Source organism: Empidonax traillii, unplaced genomic scaffold (assembly GCF_003031625.1).
Source record: "Empidonax traillii isolate 1590-97213 ecotype Southwest subspecies unplaced genomic scaffold, ASM303162v1 scaffold890:size686501, whole genome shotgun sequence".
Classification (NCBI taxonomy): Eukaryota; Metazoa; Chordata; class Aves; order Passeriformes; family Tyrannidae; genus Empidonax; species Empidonax traillii.
Genome location: NW_020956083.1, coordinates 669,246 through 686,501, shown reverse-complemented (window position 1 = coordinate 686,501; position 17,256 = coordinate 669,246). Strand labels below are relative to the sequence as shown.

Below are 17,256 nucleotides of genomic sequence, written 5' to 3'. Positions count from 1 at the left end.
GTGGTGTTCTCAGCCCTTGTGTCCCCTCCCCACGGCTACATCAGCAAGGATGAAAAGCACTGACCCACACGAGTGAAACAGGCCTGCAGACACGGAGGGAAGGTGCAGAACAGGAGTCCTGTGCTCGGCCCCAAAGCTGCAGAAACAGAAGCCACACACAAAAGGCTGAACACAGCTCGAGTCTCTGGTCACTGGGTAAATGTTTACAGGGGCTGCCAAGGCAAAAGAGACGGGAGAAAACATTTTCAAGTAAAATGGGTGAGTTAAAACAGCCAGTTCACCCATTACTTACAGCAACAGTGACAACCCCACATCCCCAGGAGCACCTGGCACAGGTGAGGGAGGGTGAGGAGCCGCCTCCCAGGCCTCAGGATCCAATTCTGGAGGAGCAGTGCTCAGGCAGGCACTCGGTGTAGGGGTCACCATTTGCAGCTACTGCAGGAACAAGCACAGCACAGATTAGTGAAGAGGACCAAGGACAAGTGTCTGGAAGCCCTGTGACCTCCCACGTGCAGAGCTCTGCTCCGGGGAAGGCACAGGAAGCACAGGGCGAGGACTGACAGGAAAACACAGCCCGCTGAGCTGCCCAGGTGGAAAGCGTAAAGCCTGAGAAAAAGAGGATACATTCCTCCCCATTTTTATTTGTCTGACAAAGTAATTGAGAAAAAACCATTTTATTTCTATATCCATTTATTTCAGTCTGTAAAAATATAAGACTAATATACAACTACATCTAGCTTGATTTTGTAAAATCAGTCTTCATTCAGTGAGATACCAATGTACATTATACATTAAAGTTGTAAGAAAAATACTGATATTTGACATTTTAAACAAGTTCATTCATGTAAAAATCACATTGCAAGTAAAATTTAATTAGAAAATACATAATATTCACAAAAATACACATGTTAAAGACAGCTTGTGAGAACATTGTCCTAAATTTAACTCAGGTGTGGAAAAAAAAAATATGATTCACAGTTAGGCTTGACTTCTCCAGTACCACAGCAGAACTTCAAAATAAATGCATCTTAATTCTATTAAGAATTTGTTCTTCTTCCTATTAAGGTGCACTTAGATCTCCCATTGCAAGGGAGGAATGACCTGTCCCCCCACTGTGCATGTACAACATATAACACTAGTCAAAGGAATTGTAGTTCTTCATTCCGTTCTGAAATAATTTGGATACTTATAAATTAATTTATAAAATCTGGATTGAAAATACAATTTACATACACAGGATACTCAATACACAAAGATTACATCAATAGCAGCGTAATATTGTCAATCATGCGCAGCATCCTCACCATCACCTCTGGATTTTTTCCTCTTTTTTTTTTTTTTAGCTAAAGATAAAATCTATATAAAACAGTCAAGCCTTTAAGTATTGTCTTCCAGGGAGAAAACAGCAAAGATGTTAAAAATTTAGGAGGTAGTGAATGAAAGGCTAACAATATCAGCATATTTTAAAAAACCTTATAGTGAACCCCAGTATCATTTATATATAAAATTAAGTTTAGCCACTCATAATCAACTGCTGATCATCCCGAAGTAGCAATTTAAAAATCTTTTGTAATTAACAGTGTATTAGTAAGATATGGAAGAACTTTAGGAACTTAGTGGTAACTGCAGCATTAAGCAATTACATGCTGTGCAGTCTGTCATTGTAACTGTAAATACACACTTTGAGGAAAAAAAAAATTAGGTTTATTCTTTACTGTTTTTATCAAGTCCCAAATGCTTAGTTTTACTATATGTTACCAAATGTCTGTAAAACAGAACATGATATATGTCAAAAAGAATATTATCTCATGTTTAGATTAATCAGTTTGCAGGAAAGGTCCTAAGGATGAATTCTCATGCAGTTTAGAGTAGGACCCCAGTTAAATTTCTACAAGTCCTTAATACTGGCATATATATTCCAACTATTCATGCCCCTGCTCCAAGCACAGCCTGGCTGGCACACCAGCCTCGGGCTGGGAGCTGAGCAGTTCCCTTGCCAGCTGGGCATTCCCAGACTCAGCCCAAGCTGGGATCCAAGCTGCAAAACGCTCCTGGAGCACATCAGCTCCAGAAGGGATTTCCATGGAATGAAAGCGTTACACCTGCATTAAGTGCACTGCCAGTTCATTCTCTGTACCTGTGGACCTCATCTCTTCCCATCCAAGTGCCTTTATTCCTTTGATTATTCGCAATACATTCAAGTAAACCAAAGGCACAGAAGTGCAAACTAGCAGAATAATGAGCCTCACCCTCCACTGGTGATTTCATACAGGAAGGAAAGTCTTTTGATAAAGGAAAAAAAAAAAAAAAAAAGATATTTTAAAGTAAACAATCTTCCTTAAAGAAAGGAAGTGTAGAGCAGCACTGAGAGAAAACACGTACAGGTAAAGTCTACATGTCGCAGAATGAGTATTTCTTTTCCTCATTTCACACTAAGTGGGTGTAGTTACTTCATTTTTAATAATTATTAGCAAAATAAGTGAAACACTTCAAAGTTCTTGCTCTTGGAAAAGGTTCCAGGTTCCTTACACACCCCAAAGAAACCATAAATAAGTGTGAGGCCAGAGCACCCTCACCTGTATTTGCAGAGCACCACTGCCTGCTGTGCCTACTCTCCATCAATCCTAAGGGCTACAGATGCCTCTCTTGGCATTTCTGAGGTTTGAGAACACCCCTGCTCATGAGAAACCCATTTCAAATGTGCATTTTGTAACACCAAAGAGCAGGGGCTCCTGCAGCAGTGTTTGCATTGTCACAAAACCCTTAAACAAATACAGCTTCAGCCTCTGATAGTCTATGAAGACCTTTACAGATGCCTTAACATTAAACTTACAGTTAGTCTCCTGCTGGAAAAGTTACCAGAGGTAGATGTTTCCTCAAGATAGACTGAGGGGAAAAAAGAAAGAGGTTAGTGTTCCTTCTCACTCATCCTGTCCTCCCAGAGGGTAGAACATGCTCCCAAGCACCTGACTCCTGGCTCTGGTGAGCACAGGACCACAGGACAGAACTGGTACTTCCTACTTAGAGCCTATGGGATCCCTGCCATCCTCCTGCCCAATCCTATTACCTCCCATCTCACTTGGCTGACAACTTCCATTCCCAGAGAAGGGTCAGGTTGGGAACTGAGTGCCAAAGTGGTAAAGCAGGAGACAGAAAAAGGGGAAAGGGAAAAAACAAGGCTAGAATCCTCCCCTGCAAGAATCCCAGTGAGTGCAGCTGGTTGCACACACACCTATGTGCTCGCAGCATCAGGACTTGTCAGAGTTGTTGCACAGAGCAGCTCTGGAATAGCCCAAACACCCAGCCAGGGGCACACAAAGATCTGCATTTACAGTTCAGTTCGTTATAACGGGTAAGTTCACATCACATGGCTCAAACAAGTTGTAGTACAGCCTCATTCTGATTTAAGACTTTTTTTAATCCAGGGATTTCACTTAAGCTGTTCTAACTTGTTCAGGTTTGAAGAAAGTCACTTTTTATATTATCCACTCACTAGAACAAACCTTTGCCAGTAGAAACCCTTACAGCTTCCACTAGGACTGCAATTTTAACAGAGATTATGTTATGCTATTTCCATAGCATTAAGTTTACATTTGATTTCTTTGTAATTTACGGGGATTAGCAACTAAATCCGACGATGTCTTTAAAATATTTCCAACTAAAATGAGAACAGGTCTTTGATGCACTAGTGTTAAGACTTTCACATTTGAATTTCAAAATCAGAGTCATTAAAAGTAAGCTTGCCTGGCCATTAGAACCAGGAAAGGTGCATGACTAACGAGCCTGTGGTTGCACATTCACTTACAAAGGAACAGTCCCCCCCCAAGCCCCCAGGTCCAAACCCCTGTGCTCCCTGGCAGCCAGGGAACAGCTCAGCCACCTCCAGCTCTTCCCACCCACCTCCAGCTTATCTTCCAGCTTCCTCCTGCACAGAGCCCCACGAGCAGCTCTGCAGCCCAGGGCAGGAGTGAGGTGGCTACAGCAGCTCTGTCACACGTAAGCAGCACTTCAGGTGAACATGAAACCACAGGACAATTAGACAGTCAACCTCACACATAATTACCTTTACGTCTATAGAACCAGTAGTATTTGACATTAAAAAATAATAATAATAATAATAAAAAAATCAAGTACCTTTAAAAGAAAGCTCACAGCCATCTCTTAGCTATCCTTCATTTTCAATTTAAATTTCCCTCCTCCAATTTCATCCATTTATCAATTATCTTCCAGCTTTGTGAATTATTTACACTGAAGTGCAGAATTAACGAAGTTAGTTAACTTACATAATTTTGAATTTCTTGTATTTACTTTTTTCCCTCCTTTTAATCTAACTGCAGTGCTTGGTAGATGGAGAGGTATCAAATGTATTACATATTAAGCCCAATTAAAACATGTATGGCATCCTTACTTAATACAAAGTACACCAATGGAATTTCATAGTGTTATTATAGTTCCATCTTCTTCCAACGACTTACGCCCTGGATCTGGTACGTCATATTCCATGCTAATGCTGCCTACTGAGTGATTGGAGTTCATCTCACTGGAAGGAAGGAATCCATTTTGTGTGGACTCATGAAGGAGTTCAATTTGTGACAACGATTCTATGCTTTCGCTGGTAGGTGCAGCTTTTGGGATCTGCTGTGGCTCCCCACTATCTTCAATAACAATGTCCTCTTCATCACTCTCCTCTTCTCCTTGCAAGAGGTTTCCCAGAATATTTGGCGTGCTGCTTGGAAGGCTGGACTCAGTGGACTGGCCGGAGCTGCCCGAAGTCCGACTGTTCCTCACGACATTGTTCCTCTGGTTGGCGGGTCTGACCGTGATGATCAGGTTGCGGCTGTTTGCAATCATCATGTCTGTAACTTGATCGAGGCTTTTGCCCGACACCTCTATTCCATTCACCTCCAGCACCTCATCATTGACAGCCAGCAAGCCTGTGCTCTGAGCCAGCCCTCCAGGGACAAGCCTGGATATGAAAATCCCCGGCACTTTCTCTAAGCCGTGCGGTGTCACCCTGACGCTCGAGCCGTCTCGGATGTAGAACCCCAGGGGTTTGTCGGTCCCGTACTTGTAGAGCCGCACCCTGCGGTGGGTCTCGGGGAGAATGTCCACATCTATGATAGAGGACACTGGCCTGAAGTCCTGGGGCATGCTAATGACAATGTGGGGCTTCTTCTTGTGGTTGTCCGGCCGGAGCACATTGGACAAGACGTTCTTCTTCCTGGTCATGGTGTCCGTCCCAAAGGCACTGTAGTCTGCATCTTCTGCAAGAGAGCACAAGGGGGTTACAGATGGAGCACAAGGGGTTAGATGGAGCACAAAGGGGGTAGATCCTTCAGCTGGGGCCCAGAACACCCTGCTACCATGGTAGAGGCTGGCAGAGTAAAATACCTAATCTAGAAGGTCTCTGCTTTACTGCAGTAGAAACATTTCTCTTTACTCACAAAACAAAAGCTTTAACGTTATGAGATTCAAAGTTTGTAATACTTTTGGGTTTCTTCTGCCGAAGGAAAGGAGGTACACAAAAAAATTACAGCCAGTTAGCAGTGGCAGACACAAAGAACCACAGCTGCTTGAGAGAAAGGGCAGAATGGAAAGAGTGAGCACATTCCTAGAAACATTTTAATTTTATTCAGAGTAATTCCACTTGCTAGTTTTCTCTGCTCAGGTTTCAGATCATTGGAAAAGGAAGAATGAAAAAGGGAAAGCAGCCAGCGTGCCTATTATTGCCTAGTTGCTGGGAGCCAGCCAAGTGACCTGGATTCAAACTCCAGAAAGCTTATTCCACTCTGCACTCTTCCCTGCCCCCCACGCCATGTAGGTAAAATGGCTGTGGAGAGAAACAAAGAGACCTTGCACACAAATACTTGAGGCCAAACTGTTCATGCAGGCAATGCTGTAACTGCCACAATTGGATACAAAATATGCAAATGGCTTAGAACTTCAAAAAAGAAAACACGTTAGTCATACAACTACTGAGGGAAGAGAGCATACACATTCTGTGGAGCAATTCTGGTTTCTGAAATGCCTGCTTACCCAAGGTTCCATTTTTCCTTTTAATACACTACAATTCCCCAAAAAGAATGAACCTGAATACAATCAGAACGGTGTTTCCTTAGATTCACACTTGTACTTTCACAACATTGCATAGATTTTTTTCTGAAGTGGATAAGAAAAATAAGCAAGGAGAACTGGTTTGCACTAACTCTGGGACTCAGAGAAGTTGGGATTCTTTGTATTATCACATTCAGATGCCATTGGCAGAGCCAAGAAAGTATAAGAGTGGCTATACATTTCAGTCTGTGAATTGGAATAACCATGGCAGGCTGCCCTAGTGTGGCATTTCAGGGGAGCTGTCAACTGCTGAGGAATCAGCACACAGGGAGAGCAGGGTAAGTCAAAGACGCTTCTTTTGGAGGCTGAGATACACAGACACACACCAGTTATATTTGGACTCTTCAGATGCTTTAGGCAAAACAGAACAGAGAAAGTATTTCTGGAGCAACAGTTTACCACTACTCCAGCATGGAACACTAACTCCTCCCTGAAAACAAGAACAGCCCTTTGACAGCTCTGCTCAGGCAGCCTTGGACTTGGTATTCTAAAAGATAAAGGACAAGAGAAAAAGAAACAAATTTACATTAGCCCACAAAAAAACCCCAAAGGGACTTATTATAAACCTACCTTGTGTGTACACAATAGCTCACCAGCACGGTTTAGAAAAATGTGTCCTAATTGCCTCATTTTCTTCTTTTTTTTGGTTTAAAATAAACTAATCACACAGTGAGGGAGGCAAAGCTCTTGTTTAGCTGTTTGTTAAAGACAGAGCATCTTTTGCACTGATGTGCACAGATGAAGTTGTTAAACAATTTAACTGACAAACAGGAATAATTTCTGAAGGTACCTGATTTAACACAGCCCTACCATACTCTGGAGGGGCTTCTATGACAACCTCAGTTACTTTGTAATTAAAGGTTAAATTAAAATAATATTAAATCTCAAGATCAAGCAAGGAAGCTTTAGAAATAGCCAAAAACCTGTTCTTCAGATGCCTAAGAGTGTTCAGCATAACTGACTTAAGAGATGGCTCATTAAAAACCAATCCAACCTCCCAAACCAAAGCATACAACAGGTGGACTATGTCTGAAGAATAAAACACCTTCAAAAGTGCAAACTTACCATTTTCTCTGTAAGATGCCCCGTGGGATATCTGACTGACTGAGAATCAGCTGTTTAAACCCGCTGCTGAACTCCACTGTGCTGCCTTTTCAGACAACACGGAGCAATTCTTTTGTTGTGCGCTTAAAATTTATGATCAAAGAAGAAAGTGTGAGAAGTTCTGCCCTTATCTCTCCTGACAACCCATCCAACCAGTTTCAAGTTAGGCATCTGGTGTTTCATTGGAAGGATTTTTGTAATTCAATGAGTTGCAAGTCTTTATTTATTTATTTATTTTATTTAGAATTACAATTGTTTACAAAACAACTTGGAAAGGACAACAGTGAAATCAGATCCCAGACTGGTGTTGCTTTAAATATCTTTTACTGCTAAATACAAAGTAACACAACAACAGCATGAAAGTGAAAGTATAGATGGTTTTAGACAAAGAGCAGACAGTGGTGACTTGAATATTAGATTTAAGAACATTAATCAGTAATAAGATTATTTTTTAGGTCATGGACTCTCCCATGTGCATGCACAGCTATTGAATTTATGGGGTTTCTCCTTAAATCTGAAGTGCACAAATCCAGGGAATCAGATGGGATCTGGGATTTTCCCCACTCTGTCCTATCAAATGTGTATCACATCAACATTCCCAGCTTGCCATAGTGGCTGTAAGGGCTTCTCACCTTCACGGCAGGTCACTCACACCCCAGCCTGGCATGGACTGGATATACAAACACACACACATTTATTGCATCCAAATCATGTCCTGCAAATGATTAAAGACAGTGTGTGCTCTTCACCCAAGTTAGATCTAGAATTGTTCCCAACTTCCTTCACAAAAGCCACCACCCAGCCTGGCTTCCACAGCTATCAGCACATAAGGCTTAAAATTCTGTCCAACTCCAGATTTTCCATAATTAGAGGAACACAAAGATCAGTAGCAAAAGGACTGGTTTTGAAATAAATATTATGTAAATATGTGAAATAACAGATTTCAAAGTGCTTTCAAGCCAAAAACTAAGATCAGAAAAACATTTATTAAAAGAGATAGGAAATTTAAGTCTCTTTCAAAAGAGAAATATAAAATCAGAAATCTTAAGAGAGGTGGGGGTTTTTTTGCTTTTGTTTTTAGAAACTTTAACTTACAGGACACATTGCTGAAATAAAAGCATCCTAATATTGTAAGCCAGATGTCAAAACACTTCAGAAACTCTGAAGCACCAGAGGGTAAGTTTTTTTGCATTGTAACTGCTCTTAGCTGTGTAATAATTCAAAACTAGCATGAACCTTCAGATATGCAGGTAAAGTTACAGAATTTGCGGGGGGAAAAAGAGCAAAAGGCTGATAAAAATTCATCTGTCCAAATCTCAGCCAAACAGCACACTCTGGTTAACCTCCCTTCCACTGCTAAGCAAATTTTCTAAAGCAATACTCTCAAGTACAAAGGCATCTTTGTTCTGGCACCTCACTAATCAGTTTAAAGCTGTGGCAGAAAATATTTTGGCCTAAAGCCAAAGGACAAGGTGTAAACTCCTGATAGCGTTAAGGAGAACCTCCACACAGTGCAGGGATGATTTTCCCCAGCAGCTTCAAGCTCAAGGTGGCACCAATCTGTACAGACTCACTCCATGAAGCTGAAAACAAAAGCCCACAAGTGCCAAATCTGTTTTCAATTTAACATTGTTGAAGACAGATTTTTAAAATATTTTCCTGATCTATTGGCAAAGCAATGTAGAGTTACCCCTCAAGAATTCAACTTTCAAAGCCCCCTAACAGTAAGTACATTTGAATACAGATGAAATTTAGCATCTTTTAAATACAAATCTTATCCTAGTCACAAGATACATAAAACCTGGTTTTAGGAAACTAACCTGTGTTTTTAGGAAGAGGCCTCAGAGTAACTAGGATAGTCCATAAAGAGCTGTTTAAAAAGCCAACTCCTCTTACATCTCCCCAAAATAAAGCTTCTTGGTGAAAAGAGGCACAAATGGATGAACCAAAGAATCCACAGCCACATACATGCAGGACTTGCAAGAGCTGTATATTTAATTTAATATCCTCCAAGTTACTTTTAAGGATATTATAATGAAATACATCTTCTGTTATCTCCATTATTCTTGTATTTACAATGCAAAGTTCCCCACATCAAACTGTCCTTCAGCCTGTGCAGTCTGTGCTCCCCCCTTTGGCTCTCCAGTAGGGCTTTTCTCACAGACAGAGAGACTCCCATACATCTGGATTTAATCACAATACATCAGTTTAACCTTTAAATACCAGATGTCAACAGTACCTGTTAATCTGTTAAACTGCAGAACGAAATTCCAGCCAGGAACTGCTTTCCACAAGCTGACAGCCAATCTCCACTTGTGCAACATCAAGCCCCAGTTTGGATTTAGCACTGGAGCAGTTTGAAGTATTTTAAAGGAATTTAGTGCAGTACAGTCAGAGGAGCGTAGGGGGAATGATGTGATTTTGTACAGGATTTCTAGGTTTCTTACCACATTAACCAAGACACATCAATGCTCAGGACAAACTGACAGCTTTCAGAAATGAGGAGTCACAACTATAGATGAAATAGTGATAGTGTGGCTTAACAACATTATCACAACTGTCACTTAATAATAAATGCACAAACATCTTGTTGCTTCCATTTCAGCCCCTCAAGGTGTTCCTTGAATGCAATGTGTTAAGAAGTTAATACTTTTTACATTAGATTTTATTGCAGTCTGCTCATACCTTATGTTAGCTCTGCCACATTACATGTAGTTTCTAAACAGGTAAGACAGTGTAATAAAAAATTTCTATATTTTAAGATAGCAGAAACTTCCTCTCTTCCTCCCAGTGGCTTTTTGTCAAACATCTTAAATTCCCAACTACTATAGATGGAAACACAAAAGAAGGTGAAGTTCCACTACAAAACCCACAGAAATTTTTCAGCTGATTTAAGAGAATGCATGAAAGCCACAAACAGCCTTGCAGGGGGAAAAGTAACTTGTATCACTTATTATAGTTTCAAACCAACACAGATCAAAGCAGCTCCACCAACAGCAGGTATTTGTTCATTCATTTTCCCTTTCAGAGGTACAACCAATAAAGTTCTCTGCAATCCTATGAATTAGCCACACCTCAATCACACTACACAAAATATAACCCATCTCTTAGTCCAGCAATTCAGCTTTGGTTACATTACAGGCAAATCATCACAAATAAAATACAGAATCAAGTTATTTCTTTATTTTCTATCAAACAAATATCTGTTCTATATGGCAAAGATGCCAATCAAAGCCTCGATTTAATCAACAGACATGATCAGTGTGGTCACGATTAACTCACAATAAAATACAGCGTTGCATTAACACTCCAGCCTGGGTTCCCTATTCCCTAAAACTCCATGGCCAGAAGGCTCTCGTGTCCAAGGGAAGGCAATGACACCTGATACTTTCCACACACACAGCTTTTCCTGCCACTCAATTCTTGTTCTGACAAACTAAAGTGGGTTAATCTTATTTCTACTTCTGTGCATTGTATCAATTCTTTTATCAACTCCTTGTACCAGAGCAGTAACAACTAATCCATTAGGCTTTAAATGAGGGTGCAATGATGATATAAGATGTTAAAAATGTAACAGTAGGACCAGGCAACATTAGACAGGTAACACTGGCGACAATCTAAAAACATATGGTGTTAAAATATAAACTCAATAATCCCAGCCTGACAAAGTGGCTTATCCGTGCTCGTCATATGGCTACTGTAGGGGATTAAATGGAATCATAGACCTTGTCCACCTCCGGGTTCTATTAAAGCAAATGGTTCATGCCTTTGGCATTTCAGGACTGAAAACATAGCCCTCACCAGATCACACTATCGACACAAACCAGCCAAGCATTTTGCCAGGGCACAGCAGCTGCCAAGCAGCCACACTGCTAGAGAATATTGGGTTTGTGCCAGGCTGTGGTGGAGTTATTCATTTTTTGGAGTGGGAACGTTGATAAAAGGTTGTGATGCCTGAGGATTTTCCAAGGAAAAGATGCCTGTCTTAGCACCAGAGACAGTGAACATCACAAGAACAAATACAATTTCTCTCCATGAACAAATGCAGACATCAGGAACACACAACCAGAGCAGACACGCTACTTCTCAAGGCAGACCAACAACACACATCTAAGGTTTGCTCACTGAAATAAGCCTGTCAATTCAAAGCTTCAAAATGTTTTATTATGCAAGTGTGATCAGAGTAGCATACTACAAAGTGAGTCTTGAATTTATACTTGTGTATTAAATTTAATACTTCATCTAATAAGACTTTCAATATTCCTTTCCATCCTGTAATGGCCTTTCTTCTCCTCTGATCAAGATTGGAATTTTAAGTGAAAAGTATCCTACACACAGAACAGAAAGCCCTAGAGGTTTAAAGTTTATTTCCATTTGCTTGCATAAAACCAGAAAGAAGCATTTGCCAGAGATTTAATTTGACTTAACCTGAACTAGCAAAAAAGCACTAAGTATAAATAGGTTGCCTGAGGAAGTTCTTGCAGGAGAGACAAGCTGTGAATACCTTTCATGATGCACAATTGCTATGGAATTCAACATGATGAAATAGGGCTAAAGGGTTTTTTCCTCCATACCTCACTGTTTGCTGACCTGTGGGACAACCGGATAAACAGATGACTCATGTATTTCAACTGCACTTACCTTTTCTCTGAATGAAAATCCTGAGTAGAGGATTGGCTGTGGAAACTGCTTTATGATAATTGTCATCGTTATTGATAGGCAGCAGGTCTCCATGAATGTCCGTGTATCCCACCAGCACATCAACATTTGGTATCTTGTGCACATGCTGCAACAATCCATAGAATTCCTCAAACTTTCCAGGCTTGGACCTCTCCAGAGAAAACCGTCGAAATTCTGCTCCAAACTACAACAAAATATATCTTACATCATTAACATGGAAATCTAACACCCTAAAGCAATAGAACTATTTGAATGTTAAACCTGAAGAGTTATGGAATTAAAAGTGCACTAGAAACTACAACCACTAATTTTGAAATGGCATAAAAAAGGGCAGTTAGAACAACCGTTTGGGTTTTTTTCCCCCAAAGTTGTAACTATTTTTGGACTCGATAAAACATGTACTTCTGAGCAGGCAAAGGTTGTTTCATCGTTCCATTTAATGGGAGCTCATTAGCATTAAGGTGACAAACTTAAAGGTAATGCAGATTCTCACATGCTGCTGAAACAGCCAAGCTCTCAGTGAGGGCCAGAATTCACAGCCAGCCCCGATGAGGTGGCTCAGGCAGGACGGTGATTAACCTCCTGTGCTATGTGAATACCTGGAATTTTTCCTCAAAGAACTACGAGTGCACTTGAGAACAGAGTGCATGGATCGTGACACAGCCATGGTTCACCTCCACAAGAATGAACAGCCTTCAGACTCCCGGCTGTTTGGCCAAGAAATGAAAATGCCTCTGACGTGAAGACTACCAAGAACAAACCAGGTGCAGCAGAGCTTTAGTGAGCCGAGCTCAAGTCAGTTCTGCTCTTGAGAGAGAGATAACAGAGGCGACCAGCCACTACCCCTGAAAGCATTTGGGAGATTCACTGCCATTAACAAGACTCAAATTTTGACTGCACGATCTTTTAAATCGTGGTTCTATCCACGGTGTATGAAAGGACTCAAAATACGAGCAAAAGCTTAATCACTGACTTATTAGTAATTACTTTCAGGGGTAGGATCTGCATTTAGTCAATATAATCATTCAACAAATACCCAGCCCACGAGTCCACTCAAGCTCAGTCTCCTAAATCATCTATAAAGCAAACACTCATTAAAACACGAGGCTACCAGTGCTGCAGTGGGGACAGGTGTAACACCGGGTGCCAATAAAAAAACAAGTACTTGTTGTAGACTAGACAAATTTAATTTCAGCACACATAACTAATAAAATCTTAGTGTTCTGCCCAGCAAGGGCAAAGCAAACAGAGTACTGGATAAAAATTACTCCAAAACCTCCATATCAGGCACACACAACACACCAGAGATGCTAAAAGGAATTCAGAGATAGCAGCAGCCAGGTTACAAAAACCAGAACAGCTTGTATATGAGTTAAAAGGGTAATAAGCTAATAATTTAAAAACCTCAGTTGGCGGTCTTTTTTTTTTTTCTTTTTTTGTGGGAATTATACTGCTGCCCTACCGTGAAAATAAAAACTTTAAATAACTTCTTAGCAAGAGCAGGACACATGGAACAAAACGCCTCAGTATCACATACTCGGGTGTGTGTTACACACAGCAGATGTGAAGGGGCACTTACCACCCTCCAGCCCCATCTTCACCTCACATTTGATTACAATCTTTTAGAGAATAAAAGCTTTGGAGTTCTCACATGCAAACAAAGGAACGAAATAAGGAGACAAGGACCCCGTTGTTAGCATGTTAACACCACGCTAACTCAAAACAAGCTACACCTTCACCACTCCACCTTCCTCCAAGACTTTCAAATAAAAGAATTATCTGGGAACATTCCTCCTCTAGAAATACTCCAATTACAGTACCATTAACTAACAATAAGGCAGAAGGGATGATTCATACCTGCCCACAACAAGAAACGCCAGGCCCAGCCCACGGGAAGAACTCCCATCATGTCAGAAGCAGCACAATCATGATGTCAGTGAGAGACTTAGAATCATAGAATAGATTGGGTTGGAAAAGACCTCCAAGATCATCAAGTCCAACCCCTGATCCAACTCCAATTACTATATCATGGCACTAAGGGTCACATCCAATCTCTTTTTAAAAACCTCCAGGGATGGTGAATCCACCACCTCTCTGGGTAGGCCGTTCCAATGCCTGACTTTATCCTGTCTCTCAAATCCTTTCCCAGCACGGACAGTGTGGACACCACAGGAACTGTCCACACACGGCAGCAAAGTAAACTCTTGGCTTTCAAAGGCTACAGAGTTTAAACATAATTCAGTAATAAAAGTTTCAAAAGCCAGCAACTTCGCCCTCAGTTTGGAGTAAATTTAAATCTTATCCCACCAAGTGAAGGGCCAGATTTTCAAACGTGATTTTTATTTTTTCCACGTTATTTTATACATAGTTGGTGTAAATACCAAGAGGCTCATAATACGGCTCTTATTTCCACAGTTTGCCACATGCTCAATACCAGTATAGAGCAGATGAAAGACAAAAGTACAACTGTGCAATTCCATGGTTTGTTTTAACCCCCTGAAATGTTTTGATTTTATATCAGATGTTGAACTCCATCCCATTAAACAGGCCTGCACTTTACACTTTGGAGGAGATGAAAGACTGGAAAAGTAACTTAAGGAGAGGAGGCTCCTTGCCACCTGAGCTCTTAAACACGTGCTGTTCTCCCGCTGACTCCCCCGGGAAAAGGCAGGAGAGCCGTGTCAGCACACCAGGAAGTCACCCGAGATTCTCACTTAACACTCACTTATGGGAGCCGCTTTTATACAAGTTACACAGCATAAAGCTGGTGTTCTGCCAGTCTCCAGCACTGACAGAACACGAGCTCCAGTGACCATCTCTGAAAAAAAAACACAAACCATTACTCCAAGCCACAAGAAGGAGAGGGGGCAAACCTGAATTTCATGTCTAGAGAACTACAAGTTTATTTTCAGGCTCCCATATCAGCACCAGGAACTCCAGTTTGGGGGTATAAAAATTTATTTTCTGTGACAAGAAAATGGGCCGAATGGAATTTAAGTGCTATGGGGAATCCCCAGAGCAAGTTCAGAGCAGTTACCAAATCTGAATTAACTACACTAACAAAAGGTTTGTGCTCATGGAACTGCGGCCCCAGCTGGGCTGTGCTGGCCCAGCCCTGTCAGCCGGGCACGAGTATTGATTTGGAATATCTAAATAAAGAGCTGCACATCACTGATCAGCCTTCAGAGCCCGGGCCACTCCATGGGCAGGGCTCCCTCCCATACAGGCCTTTCTTCTTTCTCTGGAGAATCGCTCATTTTCATAGAAGGAAGCTGACTCCTCTGCGATATGAAATGGAGGTGCTGTTAAATAATGCAACAGCGACAAGTAGTTCTAGGAATGCCTTGAAACCTGCTCCAAAACATGCACTTAAAGGACAGTCCCTATTCATTAGAGCTACACTTCTCTGTACAAACACCAAGGACATCACATGGGTGATTCCCTAGATGTATTTTAAATCAAGGAAAACACACAGTGGGGAAACAGTAATCCTAGAGTTTTGGGCTGAGGAAAAAGTGGTTTGGGTTTATAAGCACATCACACCGGTTGTTTTCAACCTCATAAGGCATAAACAAAATTAAAGGCTTCACCAACCACAGCACCAACTGTGCTTTACTAGAATTTGAAATCACAGTTACCAGATATTCCTGTGCTTTCTGGTTTTGTCCACATGAAAAGGTGACTTTTTTTTTAAATGTTGTTAACATCAATCAAGCTGTAGAAACCAACCACGCATTTTCCTGAAGTTCCAGCACTGGCTGGAATGTTATCCTTACAAATCCACACAGCACAAAGCCCTGACTGCTTCACCTCCCCTGCTGCTGTAACACCTGATTAGCAGGAAAGGAGGGTACAAAAAAACAGACCACAGGCTGGTCACCAGATAAAAAAAACCCAAGAGATCCATGTTCCCACCACGTGGGTGCAGTTACAATTTGCCTAGAAAACGAAAAAGGAGTTCTAACTCAAAGTTTGTTTAACTAACAGCTTGACACTCCACATCCAACAGATCTACAATTGTTAACAGCAGAATGACACATCAAGAAATTATTTCAAATATAAACCAACCAACCAAACAAAAAAATCTATTTTCTTTCAGAACAAAGCTTTCTCAGAAAAACTTTGCACAACTAGCAAATGAAAAATTAAAAATAGAATGGATGCGGATACACACGTGGGAGAATTTACAGACTTGTGCAAAGCCCTGACCACAAGAAAACGGTGATATATTCTGTGACACACAGGTACACACTCCTGAAACACTGCCCGTATAGGACTCCCTGGTTGCCTCTAAAAGGCGGCAAACTCCACTTTAGGACAAGTTCACCAGGGCTTACCTCCACCTCTCATGGAAGCTGGAAGAACATGCTCTACCCCACAGCCACACACAAAAAACAAAGGTCCAGAAACGCATAATCACTAAGTAAAAAAGGGAACCACAGAAACAGTCACCAAGTTAAACAAATATTAAACAAACGTACTCATTGTGATTCGGACGGTGAGCGGCTTTTGGAGCTTATGAATTATGCCCCTAAACACCTCTTTTGTCCCCAGTTATCCCAAAATTTCCCCAACCACCTATTTCTCTGCACGTTTTTCAGCCTGTGCAGGAACTCAGGGGGCCAGCTCCCCCGACCTGCACCTTCTTATTAAACCACTTCTATTTTCTCCCCGCGGACAGCGCACCCCGTGAGCGACACCGGCGCCTTCCCCGGCCCTGGAGCCCCGGGCCGAGGGCTCGGCCGGCGCAGGGACAGGCGGGGCGGGGGCCCGTGAGCGCCCCGGCCGTGCCGGGCGGCCTCGGGCAGGTGAGTCAGCAGCTGTCCTGTCCCTGTCCCCGTCCCTGCCCCGTCCCCGCAGCCGCACCGCGGCCCCACGGCCCCGCAGGGCCAGCCCATCCCAGCCCATCCCATCCCATCCCCCGCGGCCCTCAGGCGGCGGCGGCGGCGGCTCCCACCTTGCTCTTCACCTCCATGGTGCCCAGGCCGCGGCTGCCCGCGGCGCCGCGCTGCGCCCGGTTCATGCCGCGCGCGGTCGGTGGCCCCGCTCCTGTCGCTCGTAGCTCCGCCGCAGCGCTGCGGGACGGGCCGGGCAGCGGCGCGGCCCAGCCGAGAGACACCCCCGGTGAGCGGGAGCCGGAGCCGCGGCCGCTCCGCCGCCTCCGCCCTCAGCGCGGCCGGGCCGGGGCGGGGCGCGGCGCCGGCACCTGCCGGGGAGCGGGGCGGGGTCGCGCCTGCGCCTCCTCCGCGGGAGCGCGCGGGGCGGGGCCGCGCACCTGCCGCCGCCGGCAAGATGGAGGCGGCGAGGGACGGTGCGAGGGAGGGATGGAGAGGGGGGGTGTCGGCGTTCCCTGCCGGC

At 42.9% G+C, this 17,256-nt stretch overlaps 1 protein-coding gene across 1 annotated transcript; it reads right to left on the bottom strand.

Annotated features, from left to right (window-relative positions):
• Positions 1 to 660: 660 nt before the first annotated feature.
• Positions 661 to 16,992, bottom strand: PARD6B (par-6 family cell polarity regulator beta). Its single transcript, XM_027902607.1, has 3 exons — positions 16,856 to 16,992; positions 11,860 to 12,082; positions 661 to 5,264 (listed from the first exon to the last, which is right to left on the bottom strand). Exons 1-3 carry the CDS (start codon positions 16,919 to 16,921, stop codon positions 4,435 to 4,437), a joined length of 1,119 nt encoding a protein of 372 aa, XP_027758408.1. The 5' UTR covers positions 16,922 to 16,992; the 3' UTR covers positions 661 to 4,434.
• Positions 16,993 to 17,256: the final 264 nt, after the last annotated feature.

Coding starts and splice junctions, on each gene's coding strand:
- PARD6B (XM_027902607.1), bottom strand. CDS start 16,921: ATGAACCGGGCGCAGCGCGGCGCCGCGGGCAGCCGCGGCCTGGGCACC. Junction 12,083..16,855: donor CCATGGAGGTGAAGAGCAAG/GTGGGAGCCGCC, acceptor ATTTTGTTGTAG/TTTGGAGCAGAATTTCGACG. Junction 5,265..11,859: donor GATTTTCATTCAGAGAAAAG/GTAAGTGCAGTT, acceptor GCTCTCTTGCAG/AAGATGCAGACTACAGTGCC.